Raw genomic sequence first — 23,134 nt, 5'->3', positions numbered from 1 at the left:
AATTATCCACTCACATTTCACACTTCTGAACAGATAAAAAGCTCTCAAGGAGAACATTTCCTTCAGTTTCTCTCCTGCTTAAAAAAAAAAAAAGATTAAGAGACATTCTAAACCCTGAATTATCTCATTAATGGTACAACTGGTAAGAGTAACCGCAAAAATTAAGCAATTCCATTATTATTTAATTGCTTTCAAAAATGTATTGCCTTAATATTTATAATTGTCCTCTTAAGATTAATACTCCTGGTTTCCACCACCATTACAAACCATTTCTCACACTTACCCAACTTCCACGGAAGTTCACAAAGAAAAAAAATCGGAAATACATCTTTGAAGACTTCTGAAGTAAAAAGGAAAGACACCATGTACATCCATAAATTATTTATTTCAAATCCAGCTCTCAGTTTACATTGTACATGAAACACAGACAATCCTGTAAGCATTCAGGATTGGCAACGTCCATTACATCCAAAAACTAAATTCATCACACTGACACCAACATGCCAGTTAAACACAAGTAAACCGGAGAGACCCATTAAAAAAAAAAAAAAAAAAAAAAAAAACACCCTAAAAACAAAAAACCACACAGAAGTAGCAAGGAACAGTATTGCTGTAGCCTGCTAGGACAATATAATCCAGAGCAATACTCTGCCTAAAGAACAAGTAGCCCAAAAGTCTCACTGATTCCCTCAAATTCCCATCTCCGAGCAGAAAGAGATGGCCCAGATCCTCTCTTTAAGAAAGTCAGGAGCCAAATCTTTGCTGTTGTCCAAACTCTCTCTCAGGATTTATTGGCAAAATCCCATTAATCCAACTGAACCTCCTTCTGCTGCCAAGATGATTTTGCAACTGTTTGTAAAGCTAATCAACCAAAACAGTGTCTTCATGCCAGTTACATTAAGCCATAAATGCTGAAGAACGCGTTGGCTATCAACTGTTGACACGGCACTCAAATGTGCTGAAACTGGTGAATGTTGGCAGGATATTTTGCCCTTGGATTAAGTCCCCACAGCCTCTCCTCCACACATTCAGGCGTATGTTCGACCACTTGTTTTAATGAGTCCTAACACAGCTTGAAAGAGAAGCTCCTCATTAGGTCCTTCTGTACAGATTCAAGCACATGCCTGCATTTGCACACTGGCTTCAACAGCATCCTCTGCAGCGCACAAAATTAAACATACACAAATGTTTTCACAAACCAGCCTTAAAATGCCTGGCAACAAAGCCATCAGTGCAAGATTGTCTCTGAATGATTCCCAGATAAGTAAATTAGAGTATCATTTTGGACCTCAGAACTTCAGGTTGTCGTGGCAGGAAAAAGCAAAGACGCATGATGCTATGCAGTTAATAGAGTAAATCAATTTGCCTCTAAAACCTGGCAAACTATGACCAAAAATTTAACACTTTATTAAAAACATTATCAAATATCTGAGCACAGTTCATAGTTAAATGTCTTCTTTATTTTGAGCTGGTTTCATTCAAACTCAGACATTGTATTGACTTAAGTTTTATAGGTTTTTTTTTTCTTAAAAAATCCTGCAAGGTAAAAAAAACCCGACACACACACAGACACAAAAACAGGAAACTGTATTTCTGGAGGGTTTTTTCCCCCCTTTGTCAAGAAGTGCAATATTGCTTGTATGGTTCTTTAAACAGTTTTATCCATCAGTAAACCAATACACTACACCAGGAATTGCACCAGATACCTTAATGTATCAGCTCTATCTAGCTTTTCCTATACACTGCTTAAGGTTATGAGAGATCTGTATGAAAATTATGCTTACAGTAACTCATCTTCACCAGTATAGGCAGGTCAGTAAATGTACCTACAACTCTGTGAAATTGCCTATGACTGCTGGAGAATGGAAGTCAATAATATCTACAATTATACCAGTGAAATGTTTACATTTACTGTAACTGTCCAGCTTTTGCATACAAATGTATGTTCTGCTTCAAGCCACTGAGACTGTATGATTATACTGAAAGCCTATCATGGGAATACATTCTGAAAAAAATCCATAATTTAACACAGAACTCTGTTTTTTTATCTCACTGAACTTGACTCTTCCACACATCCTCCTGCACCACTTAAGACAACAGATCTGCTCCCTTCCCCCCTCTCCCCACTAGCACCAACATCTCAGCTCCAGGAGGAATTTCATAAAGAACTCACCTTTGGCTTAGTATTTCCTTCACTGAAAACAGTGAATTATGCTACCGGCTTTGGAAGGATTTTCAAAAGTTTTCTAGATTGACTCTTCAATATTTTGAGAAAACAAGAATATTAACAGATTAGGCTTTTAATAACTCCAAGAAAAAGGTTTCTCACAACTCCATTTCCTTTCAGCTGCAGCTGAAAGACACCCTGTACATCTTATCATTTGCCACAAAAATCTGGAAGTCTGTTCCCTTTAGCATCCTCAAAAAGACTCGTTTTATTCCAATTTGCTCACGTTTTCCATTGCAGAGTGCTGATTTATGTGGAAAAGTAGGAAACACCCAGATTACATGAGTTTTTTAGTATTCACTAGTATTTACCTGCCTTGAGATAGAAGAATGACCCAACCTACTGAGAAGACCTGTTATATATTAGAATTTAAAATGACACGGAGAAGAGTCAAAGTTTGTATTTAAATGCAAAAACGTTAAGACACTGCTCTCTAACTTGAAAACTTTCAAAACTTGAAATACAAGTTTGCAGTGTCTGTTGAATCAAACAACAAAAGTTAAAGCTTGTTTAACCACTTTGTTCTTACAACCACTATTTTACAAAGGAAGATCTTCAAACAGAAACAACACAGGGACAAGCACAGCAATGACACGGGTGGTGGCGGAAAGGAACTAACAAGCCACCCTGGAACCACTGCATCATGTTGCAGTGACATACTGGGCAGTGTCTTACAATAGGAAGGTAATTCCTATTCAGACTTTTACTGACAGGTACAGGACTATAGTACAAAAGCATCTAGCTTCTTAAAAAGAGGAACTGAGGAGCTCTGATACACCCATTTCATTCCCAGAAAGACTATACTGAGAAATGAGGCTGTAACACTGTCCATCCTCCAGCATTTCCTCACATAACAATAGGCATAAATTATTACAAGATTAGTATCTACCCCAGAAAAATCTTACGTGAAATGCATGGACATATCTTTGCATGAAGACAAGTATTTCAGAATTTGTAATGCAAAAAATACAGCGCAAAACCCAAAGAGAGTTCTGAAAAATAGCTTTTACATATCAAAAACTCCCGGAATTAAAGAGGGATTATAAGGATAAGGTATGGTGCTAAGAAGTGATTTGACAAATTAATAATGGGTTATTTCCCTCGTAGAGGTTTACACATCTCACACCAGCATTTTGCTTTATGTTGTTACAATATTTTTATGGAGCATTATTTAAAAATAATATTTCAGTCAGAAGTCTAATTCAGAATTCATCATGTTTTACCCTAAATGGCCACTTGGAATGCTGTGAAACATGATTTGCAGCCAGAAGCACCAAGTACATAAATTCTTCCACATCAAAGGAGTAGTTTGTAAATTTTGGATGTTCTCCAAGTGTTGGGTGGTGTCCCTAGAAGAATGAAATAAGGCCTTTTAGACAGAAAAAAATTTCAAACCATCTTCCATTCAAAAAGCAAGAAAAAAATGAGCATCTGACATTTTAATTCATTATATCTGATCCACCGATCTGCTCTGAGGCAAAAGAGTTAGAAAAGTAACCACGTAACAGCAGGGCTATAGATGGCTTGGATTAATGGCCAATTAATTTCATTTCTCGTCTTCCCTCAGCCATTAATATCAAATGATTTGTTAATCACAACAGGGAAGTTAATTTGGTCTGAAGAATGAAAATCATATTTCAAATATCAGAACATAGATAGGTAAAGCAAACTAACTGTTAAATGCTTCAAGTTAGAGCACCCCACCTTTCCAGCAGTGGCCATTTTTACCTGATCCTGAGGGAATACTTTATTCCTTTTTCGCCAAGTGATGTAGTGAATGCCTCTCAGCCTTGCCAAATCCAGATAACAACGTTCATCTTCACAATTGTACCTAGGGTCAGGCACAAAAATCATATTTACCTACAGAGATTGTACTGAAGTTTACCAGTGAAGCAGGAAAAACCTGCAAGCCAAAACGTTTGCTGTCCAGTCCTGAGGCACTGAAACCATGGACAAATTCTGCTCCAATGAAAACAACAAGGGCAACTATCTGTTCTTAACACGTGCCCTGGGAGGCAGTTTGAGGCACATCTGCACATCAGACATAACCCTGTCCAGCTGCAGCAGCTCTTGGACATGTAAGAAACCCCCAGGTTTCTGAACTTATTTGGAGACTGGACAAAACACTTTCAAGCCAAGATTCTGCTGCAAGGCACCAGCTCCCTAGCCTTCCCACAGCAAGGGCTTTAAGCAGAATTTCCCAGGATGGAGAATTCAGTGCTCTCCTGACAAGCATTCTGCATTTTTGTTTAGTTCTATAGGAGTGTCTGTTAACAACCATACTTGGTGTTTAAAAGGAAGCTGCTACAGAAATTCAGGTAAAACAGAATGATACATAGCTGAGCTTGGCCAGCAAGCTGGTGCTCATGTCCTAAGCGCAGAAAGGAGTACAAAAACCTTCAGGGGGATCTTAAACACCCTGGGCACACACTTTATCTAATCAATTCCCTTGGATTGCCAAAATACTGTTAGATCTCACTCACCAGGCAGAATCTGACCAGTGAGGCTTTCTTGGGTTTTTGCCATTTTCCCCAAGCAATTGTTGCCGAGGCTGCATTTTATTTGTACCACAGCATCTTAAGAAATCACAGGCTAAACTTGTATGATGTAGTGACACTGTACTTTATAAAGAAAGCTTCCTCATTTTTGATTCCCAGAAGAGAAGGCTACCAAAAATGAGGTCTAGATGAGGATGCAAGACAAACGTTCATAGTCAAACACTAGCAAGGGTGAGTGCTTCATTAACCCGTAAGAACAGATGTGAGCAGTTGTGAGTATAATAGAGGGAAAAGAGAAACAGACTTACAGTTCAAAAACAACAGCCCAGTCTGGTAGAAAGAGCAGATGGGTAAGTCCAGCTCCATGCATCCCAATGAATATATCAGAATTGTGGGTGATTCTCAATTGCTCTGAAAATTCAAGTTCCCTACAGACAACACAACAAAATGGTGATCTGGCATGCCTATCCATCTCAGCAAGAATCAGCTACATGTAGAAAAGCACAAAATTAACTTAAGGGAACACTGAAAGGGAGAATTGATTTTTTCAGGGAACAATACTAAGAATCACAAATGCTGCAGCCAACAATAACTCAGCATGGAATTAAAAGAAATGCAGACAGGTTTCAAAACTTCACAAGAGTCTGATCCAAAAAATTCATATTTTTTTCCCCCAGTTAAATTTTTGGGTGTTTTTGGTTTGGGGTTTTTTTGGGTTGGTTTTGTTTTGGTTTTTTTTTTTTTTTTTTTTGGGGGGGGGGGGGTAACTTGCCTTTAAAAAAAAAAAACAAACAAAACGACACAAATCCCCTTTAAAAAAATCATCATTCAAAAAAAAAAAAACCCACAACCCAACCACCAAGATAAAACACCTAAACTGTTCTACTGTTCTTTACATAATGTAGAAGTATACAATTCCTGCCTAAAGATGGAGATATCCAACCTGAACTTATGCATATTGCATCAAGCAGAAATAAGGAGAGCAGACTTTTTTCAGCTCCTGGAACTGTCACTCTCTTCTATCCTCTGACTGTAAGCTCCAAATAAAAGTATTCTCTTTAAATAATCAGGTGTTTCCCGAGCACAAAAGGGAAGAATGGACTAAAGACACTTAAATGTAAGAGAAGACAGACAACTGGAAAGGGAAATTACAGCAGGTTTCATTTGCGTATGAACAGTTCATACATTGAAAAAGAAGAGAAAAACGTCCTCTCAGACTATTTGGAACAGAGCAGAAAGAAACTGGCTTAAACTGCAATAAGAAAGTTTAAAGTGCTTGAACTGCTACAAGGGCAGACACCAGGGAAACCCTTCTGCCTATGACGACAGCAACGCTGCAGGATAGCTTTGGAAATCTGTAATGCTGGATGGTACTGCAAACAGTTGACAAGCACAGGAATTGTGCAAGTACCGCTTGGTCAAGCTTTCAGTATCCACTCCCTTTTCTGTTATTAGACTGCTCAAGTGCTTTCACCAACAAGGGAATCTGAAGCAACTCTTAACTTCCTCATGCTGTCTCTGCTTTGGTCAAAACACTGATCTCTTGCTGCTGCTTCAGTTTCTCACTCTTCCTGCATGATCCATGACAGTAACACTGAGTAGATGGGAGCTGTTACCATTTGGCACAGGCATACACCACTTGGAAACTTCTTTTCTTCAAGCTGTGTCTTACTGGCACAGTGCTTAGTACATCTGGGCACCACAAATTGACTTCCAGTGGAGTCTTCGGGGGCCACCAGAGCAGCAAATAAGCTATTATTCACTATTAAACTAAGGGTCATATAAAATAAGACACTAGCATCATACAAGAGAAATCCCTGTTGACCCACAGTTAGTGCAGAGCATTAGCAAAACCAAAAGTGTGATGGAAACACAGCTGTTTTTGGGAGAGAGGACAAAACAATAAGAAAAGTGATTTCAAAACTTGTTCATCATACATTAGCTTTAACCTAAGCCTACTAACTCTAGACATTCATTCCTAAGTAATGCATCATAGGATGGGAGTGCTTAACTAGCTCACCACCACTCCCTCAGTAACATCCTTCCTTTCTTAACAGTTCTTGGATTTTGCAAAGGTTACACATCAAGTCATACGCAGCGTTGCCTGCAAAAGGCTTTCACCAGCAACAGGCAGCGTAAGATCACACTAGTTTCTTCTATCAACTTACGTACTTGTATTTGTAGTCTACCACTCTGACCTCCAATGTCGATACTGTTTTCAAAGCATTCACAAGCTAAGGAGAAATATAAAAAGACAATGACTTGGTGTCCTCCTTCCATTAATTCCTCCCTTGCTCTCCTGACCACTTTACACACTCCTCCTCCCCACCAGGAATTACGACGAGTAGACAGAACATGCTGTCGCTGCCACACAAAGGAGCAGTTCCCCTCCTTTTGTGCCTTCCCACATGAGATACATATGTCATTCCTGGCAGAGCACCCCTAGAGAGGAGATTCGCCTTCACTCTCAGAGGCTACTGTTGACCTTTAAATGTGCCAGGACCCAATCCTAAACCACTTAAACTAGTAGTTTTGCCAGGAATAGAGAAAAAAATATGGTTGGATTTCCAAAAGATATTCCAATACCTAAAAAAGCAAATTGGTAGCAAGAAGGATTTTCAAGAATTCCTTAGAAGGTCAGACTCCTACTCACATGAGAGGGGGAACCAGGTTAGAGCCTGGGCTTCTCACCTAAATGGGCTTTTTGTAAGTCTCCAATCCATAAGCCAACAGTAGAGGGAGAAGCTATGTATTTTCTTTTACAAAAGAGCAGTAAAAATAAGATTAACTTTTCCCTTTCTGCCGTATACTCATTATCAGAAAACACACTACATGTAGCGGTGTGTAGGCATGCACTGTGGACAGCCTAGCAGATAAGGCACAAATCTAGCCACCTGCGCTCTCTCTATTCTGCCACTGAGCTATTGCACCAAAGCAGTCCCAGTTTCTCCCTACATAAGGTGGGGATGGTAACACCAATTCATTTTTGTCAGGCACTATGAGCTATGAATGAAGACAGGTTTGAAAACACTAGATATTATCGTTTTACCACAAGAGAAGCTACACTGCAAGTCCACCAAGTTGCACAATTTGAAAATGTGACTGAATATGAAAATTCATGAAGTTTTGAAGACACATACTCAGATACAATAGCTTATGCATTTTAATCTGCAAGCATAACAGGTTTTTGTTAGAGGCTTCAGTGCTAGGGATACTATAAATAAAATAGATCATCTGAAAGCAAAAAACCCTAATTTTATCAGAAGCTCTGCAGTGCCTGTTAAGAGGGAATACTTTTAGTATTACATCTGTAGTCTTCTGCTGGATATTTAAAAAGGGCAGCAAGGTTCAGTGTCTGGTGGACAGAAATGAAAACTGGGTAGAAGACATATTAGAAGAAATTAATATTAGCATTAAACATATTTGTCCAAGATTTGCCAGCAGATAGATGTCTTGGCTGTAGCTGGAAAAAGCAAAGAATCAATTCCACAAGCAAAATTTAACTTCTGATAAATTTGTTCTGAAAACAGAAAGGGCCACACCTCATTCTGGTTTAATATTTTCCGGTAATCTGTACTGCGTGCAAGTATTGTGACTCGAATTTTCCCATCCTGAAAAGAAAAAAGCACCAGTGTATTAGCTATGAGGCAGATCTCACAAAAAAAACCCCCAAACACTTCCATATTTACTTTGGCAATTATCTGAGCAACTAAATATATTTCTTCCCCATGTAATAGATGATGTAACCACCTTAAAATTCACATCATATTTCCCAAGAGATTAAGTGTCAAAAACTTTGTGAAGGTCTGACTATTAACAAAGAATAAAACATTTTCTGAAAGATTTATGTTGTTCAGTACAAAAAAAAAGCCTTTGTATTACACATTATTTGCAGGTTTTGAATGTAGGAAGGCAGCTTTCAGGATGCCTTGTGCACAAGATCCTTGGAAAAAAATATTTTACTTCTATAACAGCTCCTCCTTTTACCTCTTTAAATTAATTGTACTCACAGGGGTAAGTGTTCCAAGTGAAATAAAGAGATTTAACTGCATGACTCCCATTAGTGTCAGCAGGAGAAGCGTAACTAAATGCCTGTGCCGTGCTTTGGATGTGTGCCCCTCAGCGATAATATGTAGGCTACTCTCTAGCAAATACTTCAAGAAGCCCAGAACTGCCTTATCCATCAATGCAGCCTCTGCAACAATTTGCAAAAACTACCAGTGTGTACAAGAGAGAAGCCCAGGGCCAGACAGACAGTACCGGGCAAGGGTCGGAAGGACCAGGCTCAACCATTTCCTTCTCTGATCTGGGCTCAACGGTACCCAAGAGGGCTGATAAAGAACAAGCCCACTGCATTGCTCTGTGGGATCCCCTCTGCTGGGCCCAAGGACAGCACCTTGTCAGCGTGCTCCAGAAGGGACCACGTGCCATGTACCTTGCTTAACTAGGAAGGACACAAAGGCCTGGAGCACAGAGAATGCAGACAGGGAAGAGATCCTAGGGTTGGAAGGAGGATGCTCTAAAGTCTGTCCTATGGAAATAAGACATGAGGGTATCTTTCACAAACATACACAAATATTTGCTGAAGACCTTTTATAGAACAGGCCGACTTACTGGAAAAACAATCCCAAGCATCACAGGCAAGGACAAAAAGCGCATGATATGCTCTTATTCCCCACTGGGTCCAGCTTGCTAATGCTGTTTCTCTGATAAGAGCCATCAGTTCAGTATTACAATTTTGTTTAGTTATCATACCTTGGGTCCTTCTTGTGTGATATTTAACCTGTGTAACACATGCTGAGAAAATGCTCTAAATAGCCCCGTACCATGACAGCCAGATATCTGAAATTAGAAAAAAAAGCAGCTGTTAATACAAAGTTATTTTGCTTGAAAACCTCTCTTTGTGATCAGTCTTTTGCCATTCTTGTGGAAAAAAAGCCTAGTATCATGCATTGTGCTAAGCATGTCGCTATTCACTGTGACACAAGTGGCACTTTCATTTAGAAAGAAATATAACTCTCTCTAAAGTGTTACAGCCTGAATGCATGAGCTAATACCCTCGGGAAAGTCTGTCAGTGTACGAGCTCTTGTGCTCTGCAAAAATATCGGTAAGTTCACAGTGCCCACCCATTAAAGAGGAATAATATGCATCTCATGAGCTGTGACATAGGAGATTGCACATAATCAGTTACTATCAACACCTAAAGTAACTTCAAAATCCTGATCTTTATGGAAGATCATTTCATTCGGGATTGCACAGACCTTCAACGCAGTACATTTCATGATAACTCAGCTAGATACTTGAAAGATTCATTACCTCAGGTTTTATACTGTCACACATGTATGTAGTTAACACAGTGGATGGAAAAAAAGGACTCACCAATGGTGTGTTATAAAACAAGCCATATCGCATTCGAGGCAGTAATGAGAAGACTGCTTCTTTAAAGCATACCTGTAAAGAAAGATCACAAGAAGTTACACTGTGCTGCTACCTTCCACTGACAGCTGACACATCCCCTGCTCATTCAGTGGGATCTGCTTATAATGAGCTAGCAATTACACGCTCTTGCCAAGAGCATCCTCAGTTCCTTGACTGTGCAAATGAACAGAACAAAGACAATCCTGATCCCAAAAAAGCTCTCACTTAGGATGCTACAGACACAAGTGTAGGAAGAGGTAAAAAAAAACCAAAACAAAACAAAAACAAAAACAGAACAAACATGAACTAAATAAGAGGAAAATCAGTTAGAGAGTAGAGAGTTTAAGACAGACTTTAAAGGGATTTAAGAAACTAAAATGAGCTCTAAATGAAAGGTTACATTTATGGGTTGGAGTAAAAATTCTTTTAATAACAAGCAGCAGGTATACTAACAGTTGCAGGGGAAGATGAGCACCTCAGTAGGAATCAGAAGATTTAGAAAGACAATATCATTTGAAAACCCTTAACTTCAGTAATGGGTCCTGCAGAAGTGAAACCAATACATAAATACCACCACTCAGAAGACAAAAAGAGTTAGGTCAATCTATATAAACCATAGACATGCCACAGATTTGGTTACAGCTCTGTCTCGTTTGTAAGGCAGAAAATTCTTATTACGCAAATTAAACATGCTTTCCTCTGAAACACCCATACCCACAAGCAGCTTGAGAAGCTGTCATACTCACTACCTAGTAACTATAAATTAAAAACAAAATATAAAATACCATACCCTTTTGGAGTCAAAGGTTTTCAAGTGTATTATTTCATAGTCAGTAAATGCCTTCCACGTCTCACTGAACAGGTCACCATAGCCATATGAGCTCTAGGAGGAAAGGAAAAAAACACAAGGGCATAATGATTACATAAACGCATACAAAAACTCTTTTCATGCTTTACAAGTGCTGTATACAAGTTTTAATACACAATTTTTATGTGCATCACCACCACAGGACCTAAGACAGCCTCGCACAGAACAGACATTACACCTAACCCTGCGTTTACAATGGCAGTCAACTCAAAGTACCTGTCAGGTAGTTAATTTTCAAAAACACAGTTCTATAAATTAGCAATCTAGACAAGTTCTTCAGCAGTAGATTGGAATTTCTGAATTAGGAGAAAAGACTACCTTCTACTTCTGCCAGAGACAACAGAACACAAGTTAAATTCAAAGTAACAGAAACACAGGGATGGCAGAAGGCATGAGCCTCTACTCCCAAGACTAAAAAAGCCACCTGGGAATTCAAGTGCAGCAGTAATGTTTGAAGTAAAATGCTACAACAAGCCTGTTTCACATTTGCCTCTGTTTTGGGATAGTCACTGGCATATTGCACATGTATCACAAACTGAAGGCAATAATCCAATTTGATGGAAGAAACAGCCAGGAAACTATGTTTTGCATTACTCCGACAAGCTACCAATAAGTTTCTCTACAAGGCAGCATAAAACTTGCCCCTTCGCAACAAAACTCCGTGGAATGCTTGAAGAACCATGTACTCCCTACAACACTGGCCTAGCAGCAGGGGCTCTTGCCTTCAAATTTGTAACATTTCCTACACAGAGGGCAAAGAGCTCTTGCTCTCTGAATGTCATTAAACATGACCTCAGTAGCCCTGGTGCCAATTCTCAATTAAAGCTTCCTTTCAACTCTGGAGCTGGTTCAGGCTGCTTGGAAAGTTATGTGGAAACATTCTCAACAAGAAATTTGGGAATAAGACTACAAACGACCACAGAAACCAGCAGATATCTAGTGAAGTGTAAAAGAAGCTAAAGCGCACCAGATTTCCTTCAACTGAAGAGGCACTTCCTTCCCTGTCCTTTGCCGTTAAGTTTTCAGGAATTTTACAATCCATTCTACTTTCTGGCCATCTGTATTACAAGAACTGCACTTCCAGGTCAGGAGCAGAGAATTGATCTTCAAAGCTGAAAGTACTATTTTGTAACCCTATCTGCTTTCCTTGAAAGCGCTTTATAAACATTGCTCTCCTCCATTTGCAGAGACAGTCTGCAAATTAACACCCAGTGGATTCCCTGCTCATCTTCTGCTTTGCTTAACCTACACCTAAGGGCATTACTGTTTAATAAGAACAGTGCACCGATTCTACAGTAGCTAGAAAGTATGGCCAAATTAATTACATCAAGGAAGAGGGATGAGCTCACGTCCATCTTTGATCAGCACAGAGCTCATCAGCAGTTAGTTGGTGCCATCACCTGGTTGTACATGGTCATGAACTCAAGCTGTCCGAGCAGTTCAGGTTCATTTAGAACGACCGTACTGTGACAGTACTTACTTTGAATGGTACATTTGAACGAATTATTTGATTCAACAATGCGATAGAAGACAAAGAGTTGCTTTTCAAAGTAATTTCCAATGCTGTCTGACAACTGATCTTTTCAGGAAACCATCAGAGCTGGATTAACAGGTCCCTGTATAGCATCTAGAGAGCTTGCTTATGTGGCAGGTGCATTTATTTTAGCTTTCAAAGTGTAAAAGAACTAAAAAGAAAAAATAGCCAAAGAGGCTTCTCATTAAATAGCAAGCAGGGGATATTTGCAGTTCTCTATTGAACATTAGTTGTCCTAGAAAACTCAGAATTGTATGAGAACAAGATAGGAGTGGGACAATGTCATAGTCAAGAACTGTGTTATTTCTGGACTTGATTATATGTTATCTGGCATACTACAAATTGCTTAGGTTTTCATTATTTAGTTTAAGGCTCTCCTACACAACTTAAACACTGGCCAGTAAAACTAATTATTACACTTAAACACAGTCATGGTTTCAACTCAGCAGTACAGCAGAAAGAGCTCAACTTAAAAAGATGTTTTGCACGCGTCACAGCATTCTAAGAGGTGATTGAGAGAAGGAACTGCAAGAAGGCTATTTAAAGGAATTAAGTATTAGACCCACTTTTGACAGATACATTTAAGGATTTCATGTAGCACATTGCTGATTTAGAAAGATGCAAGGCTGCATTTCCTTTTAAATACAGAAGAAACAGTTTTGAGTAAATCTCCTTTCATATTCTCAGAGAAAAAAAAGACTACAGAAAACAGCATAACATGTTGAAATGCTAAATATTAGAAATACAGATCATGCTTTTTTTGATATCACACCAAAAAAAGACATAATTATGTACTAACAAAGATGAGCTATGTGAGTAGTATTCAAACAGCACATAGTTTGCTGTAGAAAACCTGTTCCCTAACTATTGTTCGCACGTCTGTATTAACAGGATCCAAAAACTTACCAGTTCCACACGGCTAAGCCCACAAGAAAGCTAAGGATTGGCTACTAAACACTTCAGAGTCTCTACAAAGAAGAAACACAACTAATTATAAATATGTTAAAAGCAGACTTACAGTGTCCCACATGACTATGTTGACATCAGTACTGAAGGAATTATTGATGTGCTGTGTAATATAAAGATTGACGAAATCACAGAAGTGATGGTACATATTAACACCTGAGAAAGAAAGAATAGTTAGCAAAACACCAAATTACTCTCCGCACTTTTTATTGGTTTGTGCATTTTTTCCTTAGTAGTATCCTGCTTTTATATTAGTTTCCCCCTGCTTCTGACTGAATGCTTCTTATACACCCTAAAAAAAGCAAGCCTTTAAAGGGAAGGAATCAAGGTAAGAAATCTGAAGTAAAACATGTTTTTTAAAAGTTCAAAGAAATTAGAAAAGCAGCCAAAAAGACAGTGTAAGAAAAAAAATAAAAATAAGCTTCACATGCTATTTCTCTTTACAGTCTGCAGCTGCTTCCTGACGCATATGAAAGCAACTACCACTTTAACAATAGCTAGACATACAGGAAACGCTAAAAACAGGCCTTGGGCACTGATCTTCGTTCTGCTTTATTTGGGTTAAGGGAAGCTCTGTCTGCAGGACTGCAAGACAGAACTTGTACTTGCACATGAGCCAAAGCCCAAGCAATTCCTTAGGTTTTTTCTCAGAGTGTTCTTGTTCATTCTTGGTTCCTTAAGCTAATACCTTAAGACCACGGTGCATAAAAAATTTCCATGAAACAAAGGAAGGAACGTAGTCCAGTTTTCATGCTAGTGAGGACCAGGTTCAAATTTTTGAACCATGCGCACACAGCCCCTGTTTCAAAGCTTCTGACCAAAAAGAGCTGTCACGACAGGAACGAGCTGCCAGGCTTCCTGTACTGCTAAAACAGCAATTTTCCCACACCTCCCCTAAAACAAAGGAGCTGCACAAAAATCACCTCCTGAGCCACTAGACCACCCTGCTCAAAGGTACAAGTTGACAGCACAGCAACTCTCCCACAATAACTGTTCAGGGGCCTGCAACAACTCTGCTTAAAATACAAGCTACTAGCCTGCAGGGGAAGAGGGGTAATCCAGTTTACAGTTGCAGTATCACAGGGTCAGAATGCTGCAGACAACTATCCAGTTTAAACCACAGCTTCCCGTGCAGCGGCTTGTTTGTATGTCTACATCCTGAACACCCTCCTTCATTAACATTTGTCTGCAAAATATGCTGCATGAACAAAAAGGCTGATGAACTTCAAAAAGGGCCAGATACCACTGGCTGATTTCTAAAGATGCTTGGTGCTGCCCCTCTTTGAACACCATTTCTTCAATACACAATGAGCCCTCAACTACTGAGCGCTTACTACAAGACACCCATACCTTGTGTTTCACGGTATGAAACCGGACATCTAGAAACACAGCCAAAATCAAACACACTGTACAGAAGTGTCTTTGGCACAAAGACTGGAAAAACACAGTCAAGAGAATGAATGTGCACGACAAGTGGCAGGAAATTTTTTCTGATTTTTTTTTTTAATCATCTGTGGGAAAATGTAAGAGTTTTAAATTTAAGTTTCCAAGTTCATCAATGGAACTATAGGGAAAAAAGGAATTAAAAAGTCACACCCTTTTTTTAAAAAAATCATTATTTCTACAGGTGAACTTGACAATCACAAAGGCATAACGCAGATGGGCAAGTTGGATACAGGCTTTTTTTACTGCAGTACTGCAGGATGAAAAAAACTAAAGATAACAATTACCTGCATCTAATTTCATGAAGTATGTTGGCTTTTCAACAACAACATCACACTTCTCTTCTTCTAGGGGCTTGAAGTCTAATGCAGTAAATGTCTGGAGTTCTGCAAACCTATAAAGATTCCATCACACAAAACATGGTTTGTCATTATCACACTTTAGATGTATGAAGTACATTTGTTTAAATTTAGTAAGTGTTCACTCAGTCCATTTGATTCAACAGCACTGCTGAAAGCTGGCAGAGTCTTGGCAATGATTTGAAATTGTAATGGAAGATTCTTCAGGTTATGAGCTTCAAGAGGTTAAACACCACCTTTGATCTCAGGAGCAAACAGCATCTTTGATCTACAAATCAAGGCAGAGGAGATGTAACAAAGAGCCTTAGAGCCTAGATCTGTGGGTCTATCCAACTTGATCTGCATTGCCAAAGACACTTCAGCAATATCTCCATTGCTTTGGTCAGAATAATGAAAGTAGATGCAGTATTTATTACTCCTGATCTAAACAAGGATAAGCAGTTGAGATGACAATAGCAGGTAAAGAAGAAAAGTCTTTTTCTCCTCTGCAGGTATTCTTAACTGAAATTGACCATCAATGCAAAATGAGGGGGGGCGGAAATGAAGATGTGAGAAATGCACAAAACTTAATTTTTAATATGGACCTTAATGGCTCCAAATCCTTCAAGTTTCATCAATTAATGGCAATGCAGCTTTGAAGTGCCAACATGTAACCCGTGATACTTAACCAGCTACCATAAACCACCCTCTGCACTGCCTACTCAGCCTGTAGACTGTCGCCCATTCCACGTTCCAAACACAGGCTCCCTGGGAACACCACGTGAGTGTATCCAGTTCAGGTGCTGCACTGGCCCCAGCATCACCAAGGACTGTGTGAACTAGCAGACAAGTGCAAACTCCAAGGCATTTCACAACAAAACAACTGTCTCCTCCTACAGGCAGACTAGGTGTAGAACCAACACCTTATCCACAAAACATCTAAGGGTTAGAACTTCACAAGACATTTCAGATCTTTTGCTGCTCTAAATTAGGCAGGACAACTACTACAGACAGCATAGTTCAGAACATTCTGCATAGACATAATTACCTGAAGTATCTACTATGAACTCTCAAATTGACCTCAGCAAGGAGCAACTATCTCCTCAGTATGAAATCCCCTATACAAAGCTGCTAATGCCAAAGAAAAAAATAAAAAACAATCAGTAAGTGAACTTGGAAGCAGCCTTGACAAGTGATTCTTACCAAGACTGCAGCGGGCTCTTGCGCTGACCTTCAGCCAAAAATCCTTGAACATCGAGGGTGCAATGACCTCCAATTTCCCCCTTCTGGAAAAAGTCTTCTTTGAACCTAATGCAAATTAGTAAAAGTCTATCAGCTTTTGTGCAACTGTGCTACAAATGCTTTGCAATTTCAATTACATACTTGAGCTAGTGCTGGTTAGTCTCAATGCAGCAATGTACTTTGTACATATTTAAAACCTAAGTATTTTCTTTAGTATAAATCAAGCATTTCCCACAATTCCCAAATACAGCGGTGTCCTTGGAGTTCTACACATCAATTTAGAAAACAGCAGTAATCCACACAGAATGTTATTAGGAATCATTTTCACACACCCAAATGAGTAATTTGGTTAGATTTTGCTACACAATTACTTACAGGAGCATCATTAGTTGGTGGTTGGGGTTTTTTTGTTTGTTTGGTTCTAACAACAATTCTCACCAAAATCCACCTCAGATTCCACAACCCAGTTAGTAATACAATAATTTTATATGACATGCGAAGCATGAAGTGCAAGAACAGGTTTCATGAAATCAAATTGCCAACTAAAAGCACTGTCTAAATTAGCTCTTAGGACAGACTGAAAAGATGACAAAACCCATTCTGAAGGGTGTCAGCACCACAGTCATGAACCAGCTTTTATCAGGCCATGTGCCCAAGACACTAACTTGAAAGAGAAGGCAGAATGAAAAACAAGTGATGCCAGCATCAGTGGTACAAGTTTTTTTACCCAGTTTTCCACTATGTAGCATTTTAATTTGGGGTATAGAAGATCCCGGATCAGATCTCTCTTCAGTCTCACTATCTAAAAATACAATTCCTGGTTCTGATATAAAGGCACCTAGAATAGGAAAGGTCTTCTCCGTGCCTCATACAAAACTAATTCTGCTTTGCACATCATCTGATCAAGGAAGGATGTGACTGAAGGCACAGAAAGGATGAGACTGATGACACAGAAAAGTCTTCCTCTCTTTCATCAGAAGGGAGGATTTCAATCACCCATCATCATTTCATAAAACCAAGAGCTTCTGTTTTTAAATAACCTGTACAGCTGACAGCAGCAGCAGAGAGTAATCAAGAGGTGTAGATCTCAACAGGACTTCAGCAACATGTCTCTGGTCAACAGTAAAGCCCATGGCAACAAGCACACCAGCTTTGTAAAACAAACTCTGAAGTCCTTTTCCCCGCTATCCTTTGGTTTTACTATAACACAAGCAAATCAGAGACCTGTCATGGTTTCTCTTTACAGTTCGTAAATCAATGTACAAGTTTGTTGCTCTGCAATGCTGAAGATACTGAGAACAGGTCAGAGATGAATCTCCCTGTTAAGAAAAGAACAAATAAGACTTCATCAATAAGAAAAATCACATTTAAAAACAAGTGAGAAGTATTGTATTTATCAGAAATACCTACTCTTGCTGCAGGCTTACAATGGGTTTTCATTTCATTGAGCCTCTCTTGAATGTAACCGAAGTCAGCTTGTTTCCAGAATATCTGTTGGGCTGTCTCAATGTCACTTGCCCTGATGTATGCAGGAGAGAGGGGAAAAAAATATCAAGGTCTGTTGCTCAATTCTAGTAAAAACTTTTAACGGATAACATTTTTCCCACTGAAAGTGGAACAGAAGAGCCAGACAGTTTTTTATTGACATTTAAGATGAAAAACAGGAAGCAACTTATCAGCTACATGTTAAGTGAAAACATCAATGAAAAATTAAAGCTATTCTACTGTGAAAGGGTATTATTTTTAAAAAACTTTTTTTTCTTCTGTTTTTAAAGCTAAGAAAGGAAATCCAGTTATTTTAGGAATCTGAATTCAAGGCTAAATCAGAATAATGAAAACATTATGGCAGGAAGGATTTCAAACTGTGTTTTCTTCCTTAAAAAGTTAAATTTTTAAAATCATGTTGGAAGATGTATGTTATGTATAAATACACACATATATCTCCATCACATACATATAAATATATGCACATATAACCACAAAGAATCATCCTTTAAACTCTAGATATCACAATAATGTTAAATTCACAGCTAATATGAAAGTGAGCAGTATACTTTTAACATACTTTAATCTATACAATGAAACTTACCATCCAGTTTCAACATAATCACACACTGGGTAACTGAACCTGTAATCTGATTTGCAAGATTTCTCATAACCCCAGCAGGATTTTAGCTTCTTCAAGTATTTCTGTAACACAGAATAACTGAATCAAGTTATGCAACAGCAAAATGGGAGACAAGTTAGTTGTGAGCTCATAAACTACCTCTTGCTAATAAATCTTGCACAAAAGGCTTTTGGTTTGATCTGTTTTCAAATAAGAGTTTCAGAAACAACACCAAGATTCTTCATGCACAACGGAGGCTTCAAAGAGGACACACATGCACAGCAACATTATCTTTGTCTTTAACACATCTGATCCAGGCCGAGTGTACCACTGCTCCCACGCAGACTTTAGAAGCGCTGGCTTCTGCAGTGTTGCAGAAAGCCAGAGAAGAGGAGCATAGCTCCCACCCCCAGCTCTACAAAGCAGCTCCAGCCGAAGACCGTAGAATTGCTCCCCAGCCACATGCAGCACGGATCCTGCGGTTCACTGTCCCTGCTTCGGGTGAGTGAATTAAGTGCAACCACAGGATAAGATTAAATCAGTTTTTCATTGATTTGCCTATACTCTTGACACTTCAACAAAAGTACTACAGCATGCTAAAAATCACAGGCCTAACTGCACTTCGTTCAAACGCCTTTCATGTGTGCAAGTCATTCAGATTAAGATCATCATTTCAAGTCTGTAATAACTAGAAGAGAGGGGATAAAAATCTTGCAAAACAGTATGTTAAAAATCCAGTCCTGTGACGACATCAGATCCAGGAAGAGGCCTGTACAACTGCTTCAAAAGCAACAATTCCAATTCCCAGTGGAACTGACTAATTAATTGGTAAAGAGACCAATTCATCACCACCTTTAACTGCTATGACTCCAAGAACAAACCACCCCAACATCACATTTGAAGAAACAAACCAAAAAAAAAAAAGCAAACTTACTTTATATGGGCAATGAGAGTCCTGCTTACAGATGCCAGCAATATGCTGATTATTGTGTAGAAAATACGGAATATGCTCATCTGGTAAATTGATAGCTTTGTAGCTATATAATGGCTCTTCTCGAATGCTTTTGAGTTCAGTAACGTTTTCAGCTTGGGAACTAGCCAGAATTTCTCCCAGTAGCAATCCAAATACAAGCAACATGAACATGGCAACCTACGAGTTCTGGATTTATAAAAAAAAAAAAAAAAAAAAAAAAAAAGACACAACGCATTTGCAGCATAGCGCATTTCAAGCATACAAGACATCATTCAGCCAAAGTCAGTCACGTACTCAAAGAATATGTACTTTTATTTCTGGGGTGGTTTCTTTTTCCCATGAAAAGTAAACTTTCACTAAAAGACTAGACTGTACAGCCTCAAGATTATCTTTGAATCATTAGTCATTGACGGTTATTATGAACCACCAACTCACAGTCAAACTAAAACGGGTGTGTTTACTTTAGCTAAATCCCAAGAGATCCTGAGAGTTCAAATGTGGAAACTAAGTATAGAGCATATAACATGCAGTCAGCAGGAAGAAAATGTAGAAGTGTTGGGGGGGAGGGGTGAGAAGAAGAGGAATTTTAGTTTAAAAGTAAGTATAATACATTCTCCACTTTGGGAGAAACTAATCATTAGCTATGCGGTCACAGATAAATGGTCAAACTCCAGTTGGTTTCAAGGCTTCTTGTTTTTAGTAGTTAGCACCATGCTAAGGAAACTTTGAATACTGAGTTATATACTTAATTATGGGCCCCCACACACCTACATGCTCTAAAGCAGACTAGATACCTTTCTGGTAACACAGCCCCCTCGCCAGGCACCCCTGCTTTGAGCCATTAAACTTCGTGAGAAAAAAAAAAAAAAAAAAAAAGGATGGCCTGTATCTAAAAGACCTTTTTTGGCGTTATAATTTGCCAGAATTTGCATGCTTGCTTGCAAACCGAAGCCCTTAGCAATATTCCTACGACACAAGTCGTTTTACCTGTTTGGTTTGAGGAGAACTGCTTCAGATTTCCCAAGTGCAGAAACCTGGGGGGGGGAAGGAAAGCGGAGTTAAACACATCCTGCCGAGGGCGGCTCCTCGCAGCAGCCCTGCTTCCCGAGAACCGCCCGGCGAGGGGAGCAGCCTCCCTCCGGCTGCCCGGGAGCGCCTCGGCCCCGCCGGGATGCGGGGATCCCCGCACGGAAGCGCTCCCCGTTCCCAGTAGCACAACCCGCGGGGACGGGGGGATCCCACCGTAGGGACGGGGGGTCCCGGGGGACCGCACCGCGGGGTCTCGGGGGATCTCGGGCGGATCCCACCGCCCCGCAGCCCAGCTCAAACCCACGGCAGCGCTGCGGCGGCCGGCTCCCCATCCGGCGCTGTCCCCTCGGGAAGGCGCCCGGCACCCAGCCCGCTCCGGACTGGACCCGGCCACCGGGACCCGGCGCCAGGCCCGCAGCGCCCCCCGTCCGACCCCCCGCCCTGAAGCCGCGGCGGGCGCCTCACCTCAGCTCAGAGCCGCCGGCCCCGGGGAGCCCCGCGGCCCATGGGACCGGCCGCTTCTCCCGTTACGCGCTCGCCGACGGCCCTAATCCTCATGCCGCCGCGGCGGCTGGCGGCTGTGCGGGGCGGGGGCAGCGCGCACGGCCCGGCCCCACCAGGCTCCGCGGGGGAAAGGCGGCCGCCGGGGGAGGGCTGCGCCCCTCCTTCACACCCGCGGGGAGCGGAGCGGGGCGGGCGGCACCGCCACACCCCGTCCCGGCCCCCGCCGCGGGGAGCGACCGCGGCCTGAGGGCTGCCGCGCCGGGGCCCGCCCCACCTGGAGGCGGCGGGAGCGCCGAGCCGCCGGGGAAGGAGGGAGGAGCCCGGCCGGGCCGGGCCGGCGGCGCCGCTCGCCGGAAACCGGGCGGAGGGCGCGGGCCGGCCTCCGCTGCTCAGCGCCTCGGCCCGGCAGCCATCAGCTGGAGCCGGGGGGGGGCCGCCAGCCTCGCCGCGGCCGGGCCGTGCGGCACCTGTCCGGGCGCGGCCCGCAGGCCCGGGGGGGCACTGGGGCAGCGGGGCGCCTTCCTCCCGCTGCCGGAAACAAAGCGCTGCCGCCGCACCGGGAGCGGTCCCGGGCGCGGAGGGAAACGGCCTTTTCCTGCCGCCGCTCAGCAGGAGCCCCCCGCCTGAGGCGGCCCCGCGGAGCCCGGCTGTCAGACGGCGAGCGACAGCCCCGCCGCCGTCAGAAGCGATCCTCGCCCGGGGTGGCACGGCCGCCTGTGCCCGGTCCCCGCTCTGCCGCCCGGGCACGGCCCCCTCCCACCGCTGGTGCCGGGGGGGGGGGGGGGGGGCGGGAACGGGACGGACAGCTCTGCCGGCGCCCCCCGCCTCGCCTGCCCCGGCAAAAGGAATTCATCCCAGTTCCGCGTTATCTGTAATCCCACTGCTGCAGCGCATCCACCGGGAGCCAGCTCCCGCGCCTCGGTGCCCACCACGGCGCAGGACTTCAGCTGGCACCCGTAGCTCTAAATTCAAACTACAGCTGATGTACTTAAACTTCAGCAATATTTCCCTTTCATACCAAGTGGTTCGCATGCACCCACCCACCACAAAACTATTTTTAAGTATTTTCTCAAAGAGAACCAGAGCATGCTCTTAGCACAAAATTTTATTTCTCCCTGACCCAGGCTTTTTACATTTTATACACATTTTACAGCTAAAACCCAAGGGTTCCAGTTCCACCCTGCAACAACCCATTCCCTTTCATATTCAGGATCATAATAGCCCTTAATAAAACAGATACGTAAATTTCAACAGACGTGAAGCAAGACAAGAAGAATTGACAGAACTAACCTTAACTAAATGGACACCCAGGATCCTGCGCTGGTGAAGGATGCAAGGGGGGGAGCGAGCACCAGCTCAAACAGCCCCTCATCCCAACCCACCCGCGGAGACCCTCATCACCTCCCACAGACTAGGAAATGAGCCCCCTCTGTGCAGTATGCTTGGAGTAAGCCTTTAAAGAGCATTTCTGCATACTTGCATATGCAGTGGAAATGAGGTATGCTAGTTGCTTTCAGAGGGAATATCCACAAATAAACAGAAGCGGACGTTAGTATTCCAGGTCCTTTCATTTTGCATGTTACTCTTCTAGGCAACCTCAGTAATAGCAATGGACTTAAGGTGTCTGAGCAGACATTGATGTTTCTTCAAAACAAACATACAAGATTTATACCAAGGATGACCATACCAGAATAAAGTCTGTTATTTTCTAACAGCCACTTTGTTTTCTAAGGCTTTGATGATTAAGACACAGTAGGCCATCCAATTCTCATGCAATCGTAAAAGGTTGCACTAAACAGGAATAAAGAATCCAAAAATAGTCAATACAAATATTTACATCCACTTTCGTAAAATTTAAAAATCTAATACTCTTGACAAATGCTTTTATATCTAAAACAGTTAATGCTGACATGTTAACATTTCCCATTTACCTAAGCTCTTCCAGAAAACCCAAGAGTCTCTGACATACTCAAAACTGCACCTGTC

General features: G+C 41.5%; 1 protein-coding gene across 1 annotated transcript; it reads right to left on the bottom strand.

The window, feature by feature from the left end:
• Positions 1 to 366: 366 nt before the first annotated feature.
• Positions 367 to 21,412, bottom strand: EOGT (EGF domain specific O-linked N-acetylglucosamine transferase). The gene is made up of 17 exons (XM_040592068.1): positions 21,110 to 21,412; positions 20,603 to 20,649; positions 19,577 to 19,801; positions 18,625 to 18,725; positions 17,946 to 18,054; positions 17,760 to 17,854; positions 16,497 to 16,601; positions 15,243 to 15,349; positions 13,565 to 13,668; positions 10,935 to 11,027; positions 10,106 to 10,177; positions 9,481 to 9,567; positions 8,268 to 8,336; positions 6,898 to 6,959; positions 5,034 to 5,153; positions 3,956 to 4,058; positions 367 to 3,576 (listed from the first exon to the last, which is right to left on the bottom strand). The coding sequence occupies exons 3-17, from the start codon at positions 19,784 to 19,786 to the stop codon at positions 3,430 to 3,432; spliced, it is 1,584 nt and encodes a 527-aa protein (XP_040448002.1). The 5' UTR covers positions 19,787 to 19,801; positions 20,603 to 20,649; positions 21,110 to 21,412; the 3' UTR covers positions 367 to 3,429.
• Between the last annotated feature and the right edge of the window lie 1,722 nt (positions 21,413 to 23,134).

The sequence above is a fragment of the Falco naumanni genome, chromosome 4 (assembly GCF_017639655.2).
Source record: "Falco naumanni isolate bFalNau1 chromosome 4, bFalNau1.pat, whole genome shotgun sequence".
Lineage (NCBI taxonomy): Eukaryota > Metazoa > Chordata > Aves > Falconiformes > Falconidae > Falco > Falco naumanni.
This window is presented reverse-complemented; position numbering and strand designations above follow the sequence as displayed.

Coding starts and splice junctions, on each gene's coding strand:
- EOGT (XM_040592068.1), bottom strand. CDS start 19,786: ATGTTCATGTTGCTTGTATTTGGATTGCTACTGGGAGAAATTCTGGCT. Junction 17,855..17,945: donor ATTGTAAGCCTGCAGCAAGA/GTAGGTATTTCT, acceptor TTTTCTTAACAG/GGAGATTCATCTCTGACCTG. Junction 5,154..6,897: donor GTGGTAGACTACAAATACAA/GTACGTAAGTTG, acceptor TGTTGTCTGTAG/GGAACTTGAATTTTCAGAGC.